At 29.3% G+C, this 20,237-nt stretch overlaps 2 protein-coding genes across 2 annotated transcripts; one reads left to right on the top strand and one right to left on the bottom strand.

Annotated features, from left to right (window-relative positions):
* Positions 1-340: 340 nt before the first annotated feature.
* On the bottom strand, positions 341-1,909 carry LOC128954288 (cytoplasmic 60S subunit biogenesis factor ZNF622-like). Its single transcript, XM_054299866.1, has one exon. The coding sequence runs from the start codon at positions 1,808-1,810 to the stop codon at positions 422-424; it is 1,389 nt and encodes a 462-aa protein (XP_054155841.1). The 5' UTR covers positions 1,811-1,909; the 3' UTR covers positions 341-421.
* Positions 1,910-3,643: 1,734 nt separating this feature from the next.
* Positions 3,644-17,789, top strand: LOC128954284 (kinesin light chain-like). The gene is made up of 12 exons (XM_054299862.1): positions 3,644-3,715; positions 5,057-5,255; positions 5,370-6,157; positions 6,228-6,844; positions 6,913-7,101; positions 7,217-7,381; positions 7,491-7,711; positions 12,862-13,414; positions 14,085-15,052; positions 15,201-15,309; positions 15,917-16,120; positions 17,494-17,789. Exons 3-12 carry the CDS (start codon positions 6,001-6,003, stop codon positions 17,656-17,658), a joined length of 3,348 nt encoding a protein of 1,115 aa, XP_054155837.1. The 5' UTR covers positions 3,644-3,715; positions 5,057-5,255; positions 5,370-6,000; the 3' UTR covers positions 17,659-17,789.
* The last annotated feature ends 2,448 nt before the right edge of the window (positions 17,790-20,237 follow it).

The following is a 20,237-nucleotide window of genomic DNA, read 5'->3' as shown; positions in this document are numbered from 1 at the left end:
TTTATTAATAATATTAAAAAATTAAATCAATAAATAAATTGAATATTATTTTAATAAAAAAAATTAATAATAATCTAAATTATAATAAATTAATAACATTATAAAATACATTATTTATATTATTATTTTTTAAAAATAATATACGATAAAAAAATAAATGATTGAAATTTTATTTAAAAAAAATTAGTAATTTCTTATTGAACATTGAATTAGTATTTATTTACTTAAAATAAAAATCAAACATTAAATTACCGGTAAATATTAAAATAGATTTAATTGTATCTAATTATACGGTTAAATCAAATTTTTGCCGGAAATATAATATATATATATATATATATACTGTATATATATATATATATATCGGTTATTAGTTTACCGTTAAAAATATGAACAACAAAACAAACAAAATCTGAAATTTTTAAAATAAAATTTGATTTCTAAAGTGTTTCTGAAGAATCTTATTGTTCTTTTGGCCCATTTTTAGGGCATGTCTTCGCTGTATTCGCTGAACAAACTGGACATCTCTGGCCCTCTGTATGCTGGCCTCACCCGTACTACCAGTCCAGCCGAGTGCCCGATATTTGGTCATAACTTTGTCGAGAATAGCTGCCGACGACGACGACTTGTTTGCCGGCGTATCGGTTATGGGTTTCAAATTTTGCCGATAATAGCGAAACAACGATCGATGGCCAATAACAGCACCGGACGGTAGTGCCAATTGCCAGTCACTGTCGTCGATATGCGGTATAACTACTTCATCGTCATCATCATCAATGGTCACCAGTTGTTTACTGCCATCATAATCGGGATAACTTTTCGTATAGTCATAGAACTGGGAATATTCGGGTAAATAACGGGTCGAATGATTTAGTTTGGTGTGTCCTCTGTCTTGCATATGCTGTTGAGCCGATCGTACCGATCGAAAACGCTTACCCGAATCGCAACACCAGAGACAATAGTGTCCGTAACCGACTTTTTCGCCCAGATATTCGATAAACGGAACCAAATCGCGGACAAACTCAATGTCTGGTATGAAAAACGAATGACTGAACGACATATGGGACATATTGTCTTCGATGGTCAGACTAGAGTGTTGGCAAAACAGGCATTCATTCGGCCTAATCGGTTGACCATCTGTTTGGTCGTCATCGTCATCATCATCGCCGCTGTCGACACTTTCCCAGTCCTCGTCGTCATCATCATCATCATCGACGACAACATCATCTATGTGTTTGTTGGCCGTCACTACTGTTTGATCCATGGCTTTCGTGGTACTCATGGCCGTCACCGCAGCCGCCGCCGCAATTAAATCATCGGCTTTTTTGTCACTATCATCATCGGGTAGACTAATAATCGCCGATTGCTTGTTATTGTTGTTGTGATTTACCGATGATTGTTGTTGTTGTTGTTGTTGTAAATGTTTTTTGCTATTCAAGTGTTGGCCAAACGCTTTATCGGTACTAAACTGTTTGCCACAACACTGGCAATACAGCTGTGACGACGACGACGCCGATCGTTTGGCCGTCGATTCGTTGTCATCGGCGGCACCGCCGCCACCACCACCACCACCACTGCTGCCGTCGCCGCGATTTCGGTGAACTTCTTCGATGCGGTCAAACTGTTCGCTGGTAACCACTGGCAATTGGGCCAACTTTCGCCGCAAATTATACGAATGCCAATCGCTTTTATAGTGCCGGCGCTGATCGTCGCCAGTGGCCAGACTAACCCGACATGTCAGACACGTAAACCATGACATCGTTGTTGTCGTCGTCGGTGTTGTTGTTGTTGTCTTAGTTGTCGATGACATCAGTTGATTGACCAATGGATCCGTTGAAGATTTTTTTTTTTTTTGGTAGTTGTTTCGGTTGTAACGCTATCGACACGTTATATATTAATATATATATATATACGTGTATATATAAACACATGTATTAACAGAGCACTGGTATGTTTTTTTTTTCAATAGGTATAGACATCTAGCGTTTTATAGCTAACTGTGCCATACATTACACACACAAACACTAAACAATGTATTATATATTGCATGAGATATAATAGTAAGCAATACTAAACAACAATTCGGTACCATTTATAACTATAGGATGACTATTGTATCAAATATATTGGAATGGTTATTAGAAATAGGCCCAAATTGTTTTTATGTTTTCAGTAGTAGTTTATTAGTAATGATAACATTTTTTTTTTTTTAGTACAGTTTAGTACTAAAATAAAAACTGTTCGATTATATTCAAAACCAAAATAACAATAGTAGACGCACCAMACACACACACAAACACACATAGATTTATCATAGATTACAATTAATATATATATATATATATATATATATACAAATAAAATAGTGTATATATGTAACTATGTAACATGTTAGTCTATGTTTTGTAATAAATTCGCCCCCCTCCTAAGCATTAAACACTAATATTACGCTCATATACATACACTACAGTGTTAGTGGGGGGGGGCGGCTATTATTGTTTTGGTTTTGAATATAATTAAACAGTTTTTTTTTAGTTAGTAATACTGTAGTGTAGTGGTGTTAGTGTGTCTCTAATGTCGCATATATACTGTACAGTATATATATATATCAATATTTTATACAATAAACGCATACTACTAGCTGTTAATACTGTTTAATGGGCGGAGCCATTTTATACTTGTTACACATATACTGTTTATACTGTATATATATATATATATAGTAAGGTATATATATATATATATATATATATAGAAAATACTATCTATGTATATGCGCAATGGATATCGTCTATTAGTTTATTATTATTATTATTATTATGATAACTACACGGCAATCATTTTGCAGACATTTATATTAGGCGTGGTTCACATATTACGTTCGCATTTTTTAAAAAATCTAGACCCCCACCCTCCCCTATGTTCGCAATTGTTCGCATGTAGTCATTTAAAAAAATTACGTTCGCTTATCCTTAACCGCTACCCCCCCCTCACCACCATCACAAGAAATAAGATATTATCTAAATGCGAACGTTCTTAAAGAAGTCTCTACCCCTCCCCCTCGTTCGAAAAAGTTCGTTTTGGCTAACCCCCCCCTCCCCTCAAGTGCGAACGTAATATGTGAACAACGCCTAACAATATAAGTCTATACATATTATACATACAGTACAGTCAGTCAGTCAGTCATTGTGTGTGTAATGCTATTGAAAAATAGTAGTACTGTTTGATTGCTTTACTAATAAACTGTAGATTTTTGAAAAAATTATTATTGAAATCAATTTTGTAATTGTTTTTAATTAATTTAAGTATTTTAGTTAATAATTAATAATTAAAGTGAACAAAAAATATCTAAATATTTAATTAATTATTTTTTTAAAATATTTTTCAAAAAATATATATATATATATATAATTTTATTTAATTTTATATTATTTATGTGTGTTTTTATTGTGTTGTTGTACTACACATTAGTTGCCATTTATTAGTTAAACATACAGTATATACTGTTTGTGTGTCTATATATATATATATATATGATATCTAAACAATACATTTATTGTTGTATATTATTATAAAATAGTCAAATAAATATATATCATATATATATTTAATTAATAATAATAATAATTAATAACATCAACAACAATTAATTGAAACAACAATTAAAAATTAATACAACAATTAATTTATATGACGTCTTCATTAAGCATTTTCGGTAAATTCAAAATATTTTAAATTTTTTGTATTTTAATTATTAAATATAAATTTTTTTTTATATTAATTTTAATTTATCCAAAAAAAAAACTAACTGTTTTTTTTGTTGGTGTCTATATATAATTGACTATAAATTTTGTGTGTTTCCCCTAAATAACTAACCAAAAAAAAAACTATTAATATTATTAATTAATTTAATTTATTTTATTTTTGTTATTAACAAAAAAAAAAAAGCCAAACGTATGTATAATAATAATAATAATAATATAATAGTGTATATGTATAGCACATACAAAAAAATATGGCTTCAATTCAATAGGCCTTATGTTTTATTTTATTTTATTTTTTTTTTGTAAATTATTTTTTAATTTTAGTATATATTTAGTGTATATAGTCCTATATATATTTCAATTGAATTTGAAATGTTATTTAAACAACAATTTTTATATATATATATATATATATATATATATAATAGGTTTATATCACTGTATATATATATATGATATATAATTAGCTAACTGGGTATCAAAAAAAATATATATGTATACATATACTGTATATATATATATAGGCATATATTTTTTTTGATATGTTTTTTTTAAAAAAAGTTTTTAATTTTAATTTTTATATATATTTTTATTTTGTCGACAGACAGTCGCCTTTATTGTAGTTATTATTTTATTTTTTATAGATAATTATATGATGTATATATATATAGTTAACTAACAAATTATTATACATTAAAAAAAACAACATAAATATTAATAAAATAATATCCATTTGAGACACAAAATAATATAAAAATTAAAATTAGAAACCTTTAGTTAGTTAGTTAGTTAGTTAGTTAATAGCAGTTATAATAGTTAATTAAAAAAAATATTAATAATATACTAATAGTAATAATTATTATTATTACTAACTAAATATAACTACTACTACTGATTTTTTAATGGCATTTATCAGTGACAACTTGTAAGCCATTTGTATTAATAAAAAAAAACAAATTATTAATTTAAAAAAATTTAGTATAAAATTATAAATTATTAATTTTTTTTTTATAATAATTTAAACCTTATTTGAAGTCTACAACAACTACTACTACTACTACTACTAATGATAGCCGAGACATATGTTTGTTGTATTATATATATGATATACATGTATATATATATATATATATATATATATATATATATATATATAGTATTTAATATTAACTTATATATCAATTAATTATTTAGTTTTTTATTAAATGTTTTAACAAAAAAAAAAATACTAAATGTTTTCCGCATTTTTAAATTATTTCATTTTTTTTTATCGGTTCCGTCGGTACAAACAGAATTTTCGGTTGGACTCAATCGTTGTCATCATCTACACCAACAACAACAACAACAAGACAGCAATCATCAGCAGCAGTCGTTGTCGTCATCGACAGATAACTTGACCACAATAGACAACCAACGATTACCGCCAGTGTTTACCACAGCGTTGTTTATGCCGTGTCATCGGTCGCCACCAAATCTCGCCAACAATTTAAGGTAAGTTAGTTAGTTAGTTGGTTGGTTATCGGTATCGGGTATCGTATTTAGTGGATCCCAGTTTTTTTTTTTAATTGATGTCTTATTAATCCTACAATTAATTTAATCAAACAGGCATTCTTTAGGTGGTGGTGTTTCTGTCAGATCCAGTAGAAGACATAGTAGTAGTAGTAGTAGTACTAGTGGTAACTGTTTAGACGATTATCGGTCGTGATATCTGATATCAAATCGTGATTAGCTATTAGCTCACCATTTCATGTGTGATTTTTTTTGGTGGTCGGCTCTTAAACGCCATCGTCATCTGATCTATTAATTTATATGTTGGTCTCTCTCTCTTATCACTACTTTATCTCTCTCTCTCTTTCTTCTGTGTCTATCTTTTCAATCAAATCTTTCATTCAAATCCACTACTTTATCACCAATTGGTTGGACTCCGTCTCGACGACACCAATCCGATCGGTTGTCTCCCATAATTTGATTTGATTTACCGATAATTATCATCGGCTATCATAAAACTAATAGCCCATTGCACCGACCATTGCAATCAACAACAACAAAAAATCTCATTTTTTTCTTGAAAACAAAAGATTGATCCAAAAATTTTCAGACAAAAAAGACATCCAATCGCTTATATAGCTATCTATCATCAGCTAATAGTTGTTTCATTCAAATATTTTCTCTTAAAATCTACGGTAAACTAAAAAAAAAACAATTGTTTAGTCAAATATCTACTTCTACGACAACAATGGCTATGCTTAACGTTAATCGTAAAGTAATTGATCCCTTCTATCGATACAAAATGCCAAGACTTGACGCCAAAGTCGAGGGCAAAGGCAATGGGATTAAGACTGTAATCGTTAATATGGTGGACGTGGCCAAGGCTTTGAATCGGCCGCCAATGTGTTAGTAATAATAACCGATTTACCGATAGTTTGATCATCTGATTCTAACATTTTTGTTGTCGATTAACAGATCCGACCAAATGGTTTGGCTGTGTTCTGGGAGCACAAGTTAACAGCGATCTCAAGAACGAACGTTACATTGTTAACGGTGCTCACGAATCGTCACGACTGCAGGAACTGTTGGACAGTTTTATCCAGAAGTACGTACTGTGCGGTGCGTGCGAAAATCCCGAAACAGTTTTATCGGTAAGCAGCAAAAAAGGTACCATTGGATCCACTTGTAAGGCGTGCGGCCATTCGTGTATGCTGCCGGTTACCGATCGATTGGCCACTTATATATTGAAATGTCCGCCAACACAGTCGTCGGGCGGTGCCGGCTCGGGCGCATCAGTGCAGGCGTCCGGCAAGAAAAGCAAACGCAAAGCTAAAGACGGTAAAAATGGCGGCGGCGGCGGCAAGAATGGCGACTCTAATGAACGAAACGGTAGTCCGCATAGCGGTTCCGATGGCGACCTTAATGGTGGCGATGTCGATGATGATTGGGTTCCCGAAGAGGATACCGACGCCGATGCTGTGGCTCGTCGTATGGAAGCTGCGCTCAGTGCCGGTACCAAAGCCCTGATGATGAACGACGATCTCGAAAAGAGTTCCGAAGAAAGGATTCAAATATTTTACGATTTTCTTAAGGTTTGTCTTAAGTGGTTGTGGTTGTTGTTGTTGTCGATAATTACCAATTTGTTTGTTTGTTTATATAGAAGAAAAAGAGTGATAACAACGGCGGCGGCGGCGGACCCATGGATGCCACCATCCAGAAGGAGATTGTATGCGAAGCCGAACGTCTGGAAGTAAAAGAAAAGGCTGTAATCGTATTGTGCGAACTGCTCTTCGATGAGCCCATAAAGATATTGCAACAGATTAAGACACACAGACTATTGTTTTTGCGGGTAATTATCGTAATTGAATCACCAATTGAATCAATTAGAGTCATTAAATACTTCACATCGGTTATGAAAAATTTTTTTTAATTACAAATTGTTTGTTTGGTTTTCAATTATATAGTTTACTTCGGATAACAGTAGAGCCCAGAAATATTTGTTGAGAGGCATTGAATTGACTATCAAAGAGTTTAAGGATCAGCTTATAGTACGTGTACCCCATATTCTTAAGCAACTCTACGATTTGGATATACTGGACGAAAAAGTCTTGATTGAATGGGGATCTAAAGTAAGTGGTGTATTATCCGATACTACCTGTCCATCATCATCATCATCACCCAAATGACAAACTAACTTAACTAAAACGATTGATCTGTTTATTGTTATTGTTATTAAAGGTCCAGAAGAAGAATGTGGGCAAAGAAATCGGTCAAGAAATCTATGACAAGTCGCAGCCGTTTATCAAATGGCTTAAGGAAGCCGAAGAAGAAGACGATTCAGACGACGATTCCGATAATGACGAAGATCTCGAAGTGGTCTACGATGAGCGCATACGTCCCGATAAGATCATACAAATCGAAGACAATGAAGACATGAATAACAAGAACAACAAGTCGTCGTTGCTGTCGGACAACAACAACAAATTGGCCAATAATAACAACTCGGCCGCGGCTGCCGATGATATCGATATTGACGCCATTTAGTCGGAGGAACTCTTAAAAAAAAATCTAAAGTCATTTCTCTCTCTTTCTCTTTCATATAATTGCTTATTATTATTATTATTCAATTATTATCTAATAATTTTTTTTGTTTGTTTGTTTGTTTGTTTTACTATTACCGTATAATATCGTATATTATTATTATTATTATTATTATTATTATAAATTTGATTATTATTATTATATAAATTGATTACCAGTTTTTTTTCAACAAACAAACAAAACAAACAATTTGTAATTTGATTTTATATACATATGTAAATGGGATGGGGTTGAGTGTTTCACTCACTCGCCCCTCCCCCCCCCCGTTTTATTATTTCGAGTTTGTATTTTTAAAAATATACTATAATTTAATTAATAATAAATGAGCATTTTAAAAAATTAACTACCTAGTTTTTAATTTATTGATAGAAAAATTTATCCAGTAATCTAACCTATATTATTATTATTATCCTAACTGTATTTATGATATAGTAATTAATTAATTAATTTCTATTATATTTTATTTATCAGTAATCATATAATAATGATAATAAATAAAACAATTATATATATATATATAGTAAAAATTAATTACCGGTACATATATCTTCAAATATATATATATATATATATAATATAAAAAATAAGATCCAAAAATTTGATTAATTTAGATAAAAGTGTACAATAATAATAAAACTAATAATAAAATTACAAACATAAATATTACTGTAGTAATAATAGCAATAATTAAATAAAATATATATAATTAGATATTTAAAAAAATATATATAATTAGATATTTAAAAAAATATATATAATTAGATATTTAAAAAAATATATATAATTAGATATTTAAAAAAATATATATAATTAGATATTTAAAAAAAAAAATAATATATATAATATTTAGGTAGCTATCAATATACATAGGTACTACATATACTACGGTAATTATTATGGTAATTAAAAAAATAAGATAATAAACAATTTGCAATTATTTTTTTGTTTGTAAATCATGATTTTTTTTCTATATAAAATATATATATATATATCAAAAGTAAATTATAGTTAATCACGCAATAAATTATTTGGTTATGTTTGTGTAGTTGTCTATTAAATACATACTGTCTATTCAGAGCACCGGGGGGGGCGGGGGGATCTCAAATTGATTGTGTATTACATTATTATAAGTCCTATTGTATGTACCGAAATATACCTGATTTTTTAAAAGTATAATTAGGTGTTAACTACAAGTAAAAAGTTAATTATTTTTCATATATATATATATATTCAATATAACCAGTAGTTTAATAATAATAATAATAATAAACAACAGTAGAATTAAATATATAATTAATTAATTAAAAAAAAACTGTATATAATTTACTAAAAAATTAAATTAAAATTAAATATATTGTACAATAAATTTAAATGCATTGATTTTTTTTAAAATTATTTTTTATTGATTTTGTTGTCAACAATTTTTAAATCCTAATTAATTATTATTTAAATTAAATAATCAAATTATTAACAACAAAAAAACTAATGTATAATTTATTAATAATAATAATAATAAATAAATTATTTAATTAATATTAGTTTTTATTAATTACTAATTTTTGTCTAGGTTATTTTTGTTAGTTTGAAAAATATGTATTTGATTTTTACTTGATTAAACAGGGACATATTGAAATGTTGATTTTAAACATAATAATAATTTTTATTGAATAATATATTTAATAAAAATAAAATTTAATTTATATAATAAATCAATTAAAATAATAAAGTACAATAAAGTAACCTGTTTAAACAATCTGAACAAATTTTCATGATGTCACCACCATCACCAAACAAATAAACAAATACATTAGGACGTCCTAATTGAGATAAACTTATATGAAATCATTATATATTTCATAACATTAATTTCATGATTGTATATAAATTTATTAGCCTATAATTATATATAAAATAATAATAATAATAATTTAAAAAAAATAAAAATAATTATAATGTAAAATAAACAATTATATATATATATAAAATATATGTTACTTAAAATTAATTAGTATTAATTTACATGTACAATCATTAAACACATTTTTAGATTAGTCATTAACGTTAGATTATATTGTGAACGACCTTTATGGGTTATCCCAGGGATTGTCCCATTGAAATTAAATGTGTGTGTGTGTGTGTGTAATCATTATTTCACAATGATCTATATTTGTCCAGGACAATAATTATTTTTAAAAAATAAAAAAAATAAAAAAAATAATAATAAATTTGATGGGGTTAACAATTAACTTGGTGACACACACACACACACACACACACACACACACACACACACACACACACACACACACACACACACACACACACACACACACACACACACACACACACACACACACACACACACACACACACACACACACACACACACACACACACACACACACACACACACACACACACACACACACACACACACACACACACACACACACACACACACACACACACACACACACACACACACACACACACACACACACACACACACACACACACACACACACACACACACACACACACACACACACACACACACACACACACACACACACACACACACACACACACACACACACACACACACACACACACACACACACACACACACACACACACACACACACACACACACACACACACACACACACACACACACACACACACACACACACACACACACACACACACACACACACACACACATAGTAACTATCATTAATAATTTAATGCATGAGAAAGTTACTGATGACGTCACACATACACATACACACATACACATACACATACACATACACATACACATACACATACACATACACATACACATACATATACACATACACATAGACATACACATACACATACACATACACATACACATACACATACATATACATATACACATACACATACACATACACATACACATACACATACACATACACATACACATACACATACACATACACATACACATACACATACACATACACATACACATACACATACACATACACATACACATACACATACACATACACATACACATACACATACACATACACATACACATACAAACAGAGTACATGTACACTGTAGGCCATTGTAAATGCATTCAAACACATATACAGTATACACTGTGTATTATACCGGTATATATATATATATATATATTGAATATATATCAATAAGTATGTGAGAGAGATAATCGCATCCCTATAATAATACTAATAATAATTAGTATTGTGGTTGTACTGTATTAATATTATATTATACTGTACTGTATTTGTGACTCAAATAAAATGCTAATTGATTTTTGTTATGTATTTTTATACTCAAAATTGAATGAATGATTCATTCAATTATTATTTTATTTTTTATTTTTAAATAATAATAATAATAATAATTGACTGACATTTATATGATATTAATATTAATATTATTATTATTATTTTTGGTGTGTATTTAAAAATCTTGAAATATATTATTAAATAAATAAATAAATAAATATTTTTGTATATAAATCAACAAAAAAATAATAAAATTATTTTTCGTTTTTTTTAAATAATAACTATTTTTGTTAAATGAGTTGTTTTTTCTCTAATATATTATTAATTAATTAATTAATTAAATTTTTGTGATAATAATTAATAATTAATATTAACTGTAAAAATGATTGTCATATTTGTTGTCAACTAATCAATCAATCAATAAGTAGATCCCAAAGTAAATCATCAATAGATTCAATACATATATATATTATATGATATATCCTATTGTTGTTGAGGTAAGTGATGGCCAATTGATTAATATATTGTTGTTGTTTATGATATATATATATATATATATTGGACACGGATTTCGGGATCTCATACGAGATGATTATGACCACTACTACTACTACTACTACTACCGTTGTTGGCCTACCGACCGACTGATTGATTGACTATTCAATTAGCCGATCGGTTGGTTGGTTCAGTGGACACCACCATCACTACTACTACTACTACTACTACCGTTGTTGGCCTACCGACCGACTGATTGATTGATTGATTAGCCGATCGGTTGGTTGGTTCAGTGGACACCATCATCACTACAACTACTACTACTATTGTCAAAAACCGATGACATCATTGGGAGACCAGATATTACTTAAAAATATATCTCTTTTTGTTTCTTCATTTTAATTTACTTAAAAGATTTCGACTATCGTTTGTCTCTCACTGATTGTATGGTAAAGACAACAGAAAAAAGAAGAAGAAGAAGTAATGAATGAAAGAAAGAGAGAGAGAGAGAGAGAGAGATAATAACAACAAAAACTAATGGCTGACTGATCACTAACTTCTTCAAAGAAAGAGACACAGAGAGAGAGAGAGAGAGAGACCAGTTATTATGCAATAGTAGTTGTAGTGGTGGTAGTAGTTGTAATACCAGTCCATCGACATCATTATCATCGCATGCCTAGAGGGCAAAGAGAGAGAGAGAGAGAGAGAGACAACCAGTTAAATGGTTGACTAATTTTTCTCTGCCATTGACTGACTGTCTGTTTTTTTTTTGTTGGTGTTTGATTAGCAAACAGGAAAAACACATTGTCTTCGCGCACACAACAAACAAACTGTTTGTTTCTGGATATCAACCGACAAAATACAGGACAGAGGACAGGACTGGTCATAGTTTTTAATGATAAATAGTTAATACAACTCTTACGGTAATTGTGTTGGTTTATCAGCGGTGGTGACAGTAGTAGTGGTAGTGGTGTTGTGTTGTTGTTGTTGTTGTTGTGATCATCCAGTGATCAATTGAGATCCCGGTGCCCAATATATATATATATATATGATATATATACTGAATGATTGGTTATATATCTATGTTGTTGTTGTTGTTGTTGTTATCAATGATTTTTTAAGTGACAGTTGTTGCTGTTATTGTAGTAGTTATTGTCTTATTTGATGAAATCAATAATCAATTGGTTTGTAACAACTAATAGGACTACTAATCAATTGAATAATACATTATTGTCGACACCATTGACACCAACGACATCATCAGCAGCAGCATCGATGACAATGACAGCCATGACTCAGGACGAGATCATTACCAATACGAAGACTGTTATCCAAGGTCTGGAAGCGTTGAAAAATGAAAACCACACGATATTGGCCGGACTGGTGGCCACATTACAAGTGGTCAAAGAGACGACGACCACCAGCAATGTCGGCGGCGGCGACGCCAATACAAGACTAATGGAAGAAAAGGCTTCAATCATACAGAAGATTATCGAATCGATTGAACTGGGTTTGGGTGAGGCATCGGTAATGACGGCTCTGGCCGGCCATTTGCAGACAATCGAAGCCGAAAAGCAGAAACTACGGGCTCAAGTCAGACGATTGTGTCAGGAAAATGCTTGGCTTAGGGATGAGTTGGCTAATACTCAACAGAAATTGCAGGCATCGGAACAAATGGTTGCACAACTGGAAGAAGAGAAGAAACACTTGGAGTTTATGAATTCGCTGAAGAAATACGATGGACAGGACACCAGTGTATGTGTGGTTTTGGTTTTTATTATTGATAATAACCGCCAATCGATTGATAGATACCCCCCCCCACCTCCCTTATATACTATAGTTAATTGCCGTAACTATTGTATTGATTGAATGATTTGATTACCGATAGATTTTTTTTGGGTGTGTTTATAATCGTTAGTTTTTTTTGATTTTTAATTTTATTAGTAAATACTGTATTTATAAATAGTTAGTTATATTGAGGTTTATTATTATTATTATTATTATTATGTATACAATAATGAATTGATTTTGTTTAGTTTAGTTTATATAATCTACAGTCACAGTCAACGATTAATATATATATATATACAGTATATATATATATATATATATATATATATTAAATAATTAAAATAATTAATTAGTAATTGTTTTTTTCAAATAATAATAATAATATAATCATAAATTTCATGCCATTTTGAACAACACAATCATTAAGTCTATATCTATTGGTGTGAAAACAGACACTTCAAAAAAAATACATTTATATTATATGACTATTATTTTATATCCTATATATATATATATATATATAAATAGGATATAAACAAATAATTATATGGAGGGGGTTGGCGGGGTAGACAATTAAAAATGTTAATTTTATCGGTAAATTATCGGGTAATAATTTCCTCCCCCCGTCCGGCAGATTTCCGAGGAAACAAGTTTCAGCGAAAAAAGTAAATCCGAAACCGAGCCGCCGTTGGACTTAGGCTTTCCCGACGATGACGACGACGTTGTCCATCCGGAAGGTCTGACACCGACACCGCCCGGCCAGATGGCCGCCGCTGCCAACGCTGGCTACGAAATACCCGCCCGACTACGTACGCTGCATAACTTGGTCATACAGTACGCGTCGCAGGGCCGCTACGAGGTGGCCGTACCGTTGTGCAAGCAGGCTCTGGAAGATTTGGAAAAAACCAGTGGACACGATCATCCCGATGTGGCCACAATGCTCAACATACTGGCACTGGTCTACAGGGATCAGTATAAGTATCGGGAAGCGGCCAACCTGTTGAACGATGCCTTAAACATCCGGGAGAAAACATTGGGCGAAAATCATCCGGCCGTAGCTGCAACATTGAATAATTTGGCCGTATTGTACGGTAAACGTGGCCGCTATAAGGAAGCCGAACCCCTATGTAAGCGTGCCCTAGAAATCAGGGAACGAGTATTGGGGAAATCGCATCCGGATGTCGCTAAACAACTAAACAATTTGGCCCTATTGTGCCAAAATCAAGGCAAATACGATGAAGTGGAAAAATATTACGTCCGGGCGCTGGAAATCTACGAAAAAGTTCTCGGACCGGACGACCCGAATGTGGCCAAAACTAAAAACAATCTGGCCTCGGCCTATCTGAAACAGGGCAAGTATAAGGAAGCGGAACTATTGTATAAGCAGGTGCTGACCCGGGCACACGAGCGGGAGTTCGGTTCAATCGATGACCAGAATAAACCGATTTGGCAGTTGGCCGAAGAACGGGAGGAGATCAGGTCGAAGAATAACGGTGTAATGCCGCCGCCGTCGTCGCAGCAGCAGCAGTCGGCGACGGCAACGACACCCGGATCGGCCACCAATGCCGACTACGGCGGCTGGCATAAAGCTGTTGATAAATGGTTAGTGGGGAGGGGGGGTCGGGCGTGCGGGCGATCCGTTTGTTTATTAATAAACTAATTTGTTTGTTTGTTTGATTGATTGATTGTCTACTGTCCCCACACACACACACACACACACCCATCCAATATCCAACCGTCCTATCAATAGTCCAACAGTGGCCACTACGCTGAAGAATTTAGGTGCACTCTATCGACGACAGGGCAAGAATGATGCCGCAGAAGTACTCGAAGAGACGGCATTGAGGGCTCGCAAAGAAGTTAGTCTTGTTTTTTGTTTTTGTTTTTGTTTTTGTTTTGATTGATTGATGTGATAATTACCCGAAATATATATATATATATATATATATATACAGAGTTGTATAGATATATATATAGCCCTAAATTGTCTGGTCAAACACACATTCACAAACACAGACATACATACATATACACAAACACATACACGAACTTAAACACACACACACACACACACACATACACATACACACAAACTTATACACACACATATACACAAACACATATACACAAACACATACATACACAAACACAAACACATACACATACACATACACATACACATACACATACACATACACATACACATACACAAACATACACAAACATACACATACACATACACATACACATACACATACACATACACATACACATACACATACACACAAACTTATTCACACACACATATACACAAACACATATACACAAACACATACACGCATACATACACATACGCATACATACCTACCTTTCATGTACCTCATAATTGAATTATTTAAAAAAAACAAACAAATTGTTTTATTATATATTATATTAAAATTTTAAAGTATTTTTCCGCACGTCTAGGCTTTTGATGCGGCCGTACGTCAAGGCAAGTCACCTCATTATTTAACCACTGATTTTATTGCTACTACACAACAGTCCAGAGATAAAAGACGATCCTTTTCTAAGGATAGCAGTCGACGGGGGTCTCGGGAGTCTCTAGACCTGATGGCCACCACCACCAGCAACGATAGTATGGCCGCCTCCGCCACCACCGCCGGTGACGATGTGAGTAAAAATCCCGTTAAAAAACATCCATAAGTTTCTAGTAGTAGTAGTAGTAGTAGTAGTTATTGTTGTTTTTGGACATTCATTTATACGTAAATTACCCGTCAATTTGAAAACGATATCAAAGAGAGAGAGAGAGAGATACAGTTTTTTTTATGTCATTATTGTTTAACATTTATTATTACATTATTATTATTATTATTATTATTATTATTATTATTACAACACATATAATGTGGTCTTAATTTTTTTTATTGTTATATTTTTAATGACCAATACATTGATTGATTGATTGATTGCATGACTATATATCACCCATAAAAAACAATCAACAAAAATAAAGACATCCATAAAAAAACAAACATCAGATAACTATATGATTAAGTGATTTAAAATTTTTTTTTTTTAATAATTTTATTTTAATTTTGTTTTTTTTTTGTTTCATAAATATTAACATTTTTAAAACAACTATTTTACTAAATATTTACTAACATTATTATTATTTACTAATTTACTAGATAGTAGTATAAACACAAAAATGAGCATGGTAGTCAATTACAACATTTAAAAAAATAATACATAAAATAATATTTTTTTTAAAAAAAAGGTTTAACTATTTTTTTATTTAAAAAAAATTATTATTATAATAATTACTTGTTTTTACAATGAATTATATATATTTTTAATCACAATTTAATTACTAATCATTTAATTACTTTTTATTATTAATTACTAACATATATATATTACTAAATTATTACTAATATATTAATATATATTAGTACAATGTATATATTAATATTTAAATATATTTTACTATTTGTATAACCGATTTCAATTTAATAATCATTATCATTTATTTTAATTTTTTTTAAAATATAAAAATAATTAAATATTTTAAAAACAAACAAACAAAAACTTTTTTTTAATGGTAACAACAAAAACAATAATAAAATAATAATTTTTTTGCAATTGTTTGGCAAGTAATACATGAATGTCTAAATATATATATATATATATATATAGTGTTATGTATTCATTAAGAAAAATTGATACAATTTTTTTTTTATAAATCTATATATATTTTTACTTTAATTTTTTTCATAATATTAATTTTATTTATATATTTATTGCACCCTGATGATTATTATTATTATTATTATGATGATGATATGATCCACTTGAATTTGCACCATTGATTATTTATTTATTTTTTGTTTTATAAAAATTTTTATTTTCATGATTACAATCCACTACTATCTCTATTTGTTGAAACACACCCCCTTACCCGGGTATATAAATGTGTGAATATATCTATATATATATATATATATATATATATATATATATATATGTCGATGATATGATGACAGTCCTCCTCATCGACAATCCTACTTCCGAGGACATCGTCCGATATGAATCTAAGTGGCGACCAATTGGGCGGCGGCGGCATTGGCGGCGGCGGCGCCAATCGATCGGGACTTAAGTCTAAACTGTTCAGCGCTCTGGGATTTCATGGACCCAACACTTCCGCTTGAAAAACACATTAATTTTTATTTTTAAAAAAAACACACACACACACATAAAAACCCCCTTTTTATTTACTGCACCTATTATTTTTGATAATTGATTTGATTGAATGCTCTTTTTATTATTATTATTATTTAAATAATAATTATATTGTTTTTTTAGTACTCATATAACACGTTATCTCTCTCTCTCTCTCTCTCTCTCTCTCTCTCTCTCTCTCTCTCTAAAAAAAATTTATGTAATCATTATTTTTATTGGTTTTTGTTTTCAATGCACACACACACACACACACACACACACAGCAAAAAATCATATTTTTTTATAAATACATATATATATATATATTAGATTATTAAAAAAAACATTTGCAAGTTTGTTATTATTATTATTATTATTATTATATTTTAATACATAAATTGCATGTTTGATATATATATATATATATATATATATATATATATATATATTTATAGACAATAACACAACAACAAAATGATAATTGATTGTAATTTTTTTTCATTTATATATATATATATATATATATATATATATCAATATTTAACTGTATATTTTCATCCGACATAAGCAATGATTAATGCAAACCAAAAAGTGATTTTATTGTTTTTTTTATTACAACAAAAAAATATAAATTAAAAATTTTTAATTTATATTTAGTATGTTTATGGTTTGATTATATATATATATATATAGAGAGAGAGAGAGATCATTGATTATTATTAAAATTTTTGATTATTATTATTATATAAATATATATATGATTTAATTATATATATATATTTAAGTTTATTTATATACATATAAAAACAGTATATTTAAAAACAGTTAATTCAGTATAATTGATAATTATGTTATTATTTTTACTAATTATTATTATTATTGTTTTTATTTTTTCATTTGTAAACAATATATTTTGTGTATAGTCTGTGATATAAAAGATATTTACTTTTTAATTTTCAATCATTACTTTTTTTGTATTTTTCAAAAAAATTTTTTTTGTAGTTTCATCTAAAAAAAGTGTTTTTTTCAATTTTTCACTATATATATAAAACAATTAATTATATATATATATATATATATATCATACATATATAGTAATAAAATCATTAATTAATTTCAACAACAAAAAATTTTTAACATTTATTTCATATTATTAAACTAAATTATTAATTATTATTAGTAGTAGTATTATTTATCAATAATCTAATTATTTTTTTTTTAAAAAAGTTATATAATTTATAAGTTACTAAATTATGAGAATTTATTAAATTTACTAAATTATAAAAATAAAATTATTATTATTATTATTATTATTTGATTGATTTATTGATTGATAAATTTATTATAATATTAATAATTAATATTAGTATTATTTAATAATAATAACGATAATTATATTAAAATAGCTAAATAGTAATCAAAATAAATAACACACTATTTGTAATTAAATTGTATTTATTTTTCGAAATTGTTTTTTTCTATCCCAACGAAACTGATTCCTGAAAAAAATAAAACTAATAATAATAATTAAAAAAAATTATATTAAATTAAAATCTAATAAATCACAAACAATTAAAAAAATTTTTAAAAAAAAATTAATCAGTTGTTGTTGACTACCGCTGCTGCTGCTGCTGCTGATGATGAGGATAGTAGTGATAATATCTATACTACCGGTGCTCTAATTACTACCAGTCAATTGAAAACAAGCCATTCACTGACAAGACTAGTTAGTATGACATCATTGCGTCGAAATAGTTATAAATTGTTCAACAAAATCAAATCATCTGATTATAGCCACTATTATCCAGATTTAATTAAAAACAGGTATTAATTATGTTATAATTTTTTTTTTTAAAAAAAAATTTCACAATAAATCACAAAATTAATTAAATTTTTAAAATTATTAATTATAATTAGTATATAATAATATATAATAGTAGAGTATATTAACACACACACACACACACACACACACACAAAAACAGTCGACAATTATAGTTATTAATTTTGTTATAATTTTTTTTTAAAAGTTAAATATTATTATTATTATAATTAGAAAATTTGATTTTTTCTACACAATTAATATCAATTGTATTAATTAATAAATAATTTTTTTTTCTCAATATCTAAGCATGCACATTTTTGTTGCAAAATAATTATTAATTTATTTAATTTATTTATTTATTTATGTTTAATAAATTATTTAATGATTTTTTTTTAGTGTTTGTATTAATTATTCTAATTTTTTTTCTCACAAATTTATTGGAGAGATATTATTAATTAATTAAATTATTTATTAAATATAACAACAAAAAAATTATTTAATTATTGGATCAATTAATGTGATAAAAAAAAATCTTCTTCACTAACTTTACACAGAATGCCGAGAACTCATTCCATGTCAACCATAACGTCATCATCAGAAAAGTCAACCAATGAAGACCATGAAGAAGACGAAGACAACGACAACCATCACCACAACCATCACCACCGCAACAGTCCATAGGATAACACAAACAACAACAACACAAACCTATTGCTAATAAAGACAAAGATCTACACCAGTGAT

The sequence above is a fragment of the Oppia nitens genome, unplaced genomic scaffold, assembly GCF_028296485.1.
Source record: "Oppia nitens isolate AA-2021 unplaced genomic scaffold, nextdenovo-longstitch-racon4-pilon3 scaffold26_pilon_pilon_pilon, whole genome shotgun sequence".
In the NCBI taxonomy this organism is placed as follows: Eukaryota; Metazoa; Arthropoda; class Arachnida; order Sarcoptiformes; family Oppiidae; genus Oppia; species Oppia nitens.
The sequence above is the reverse complement of the archived record's forward strand: the minus strand, read 5'-3'. Positions and strand labels throughout refer to the sequence as shown.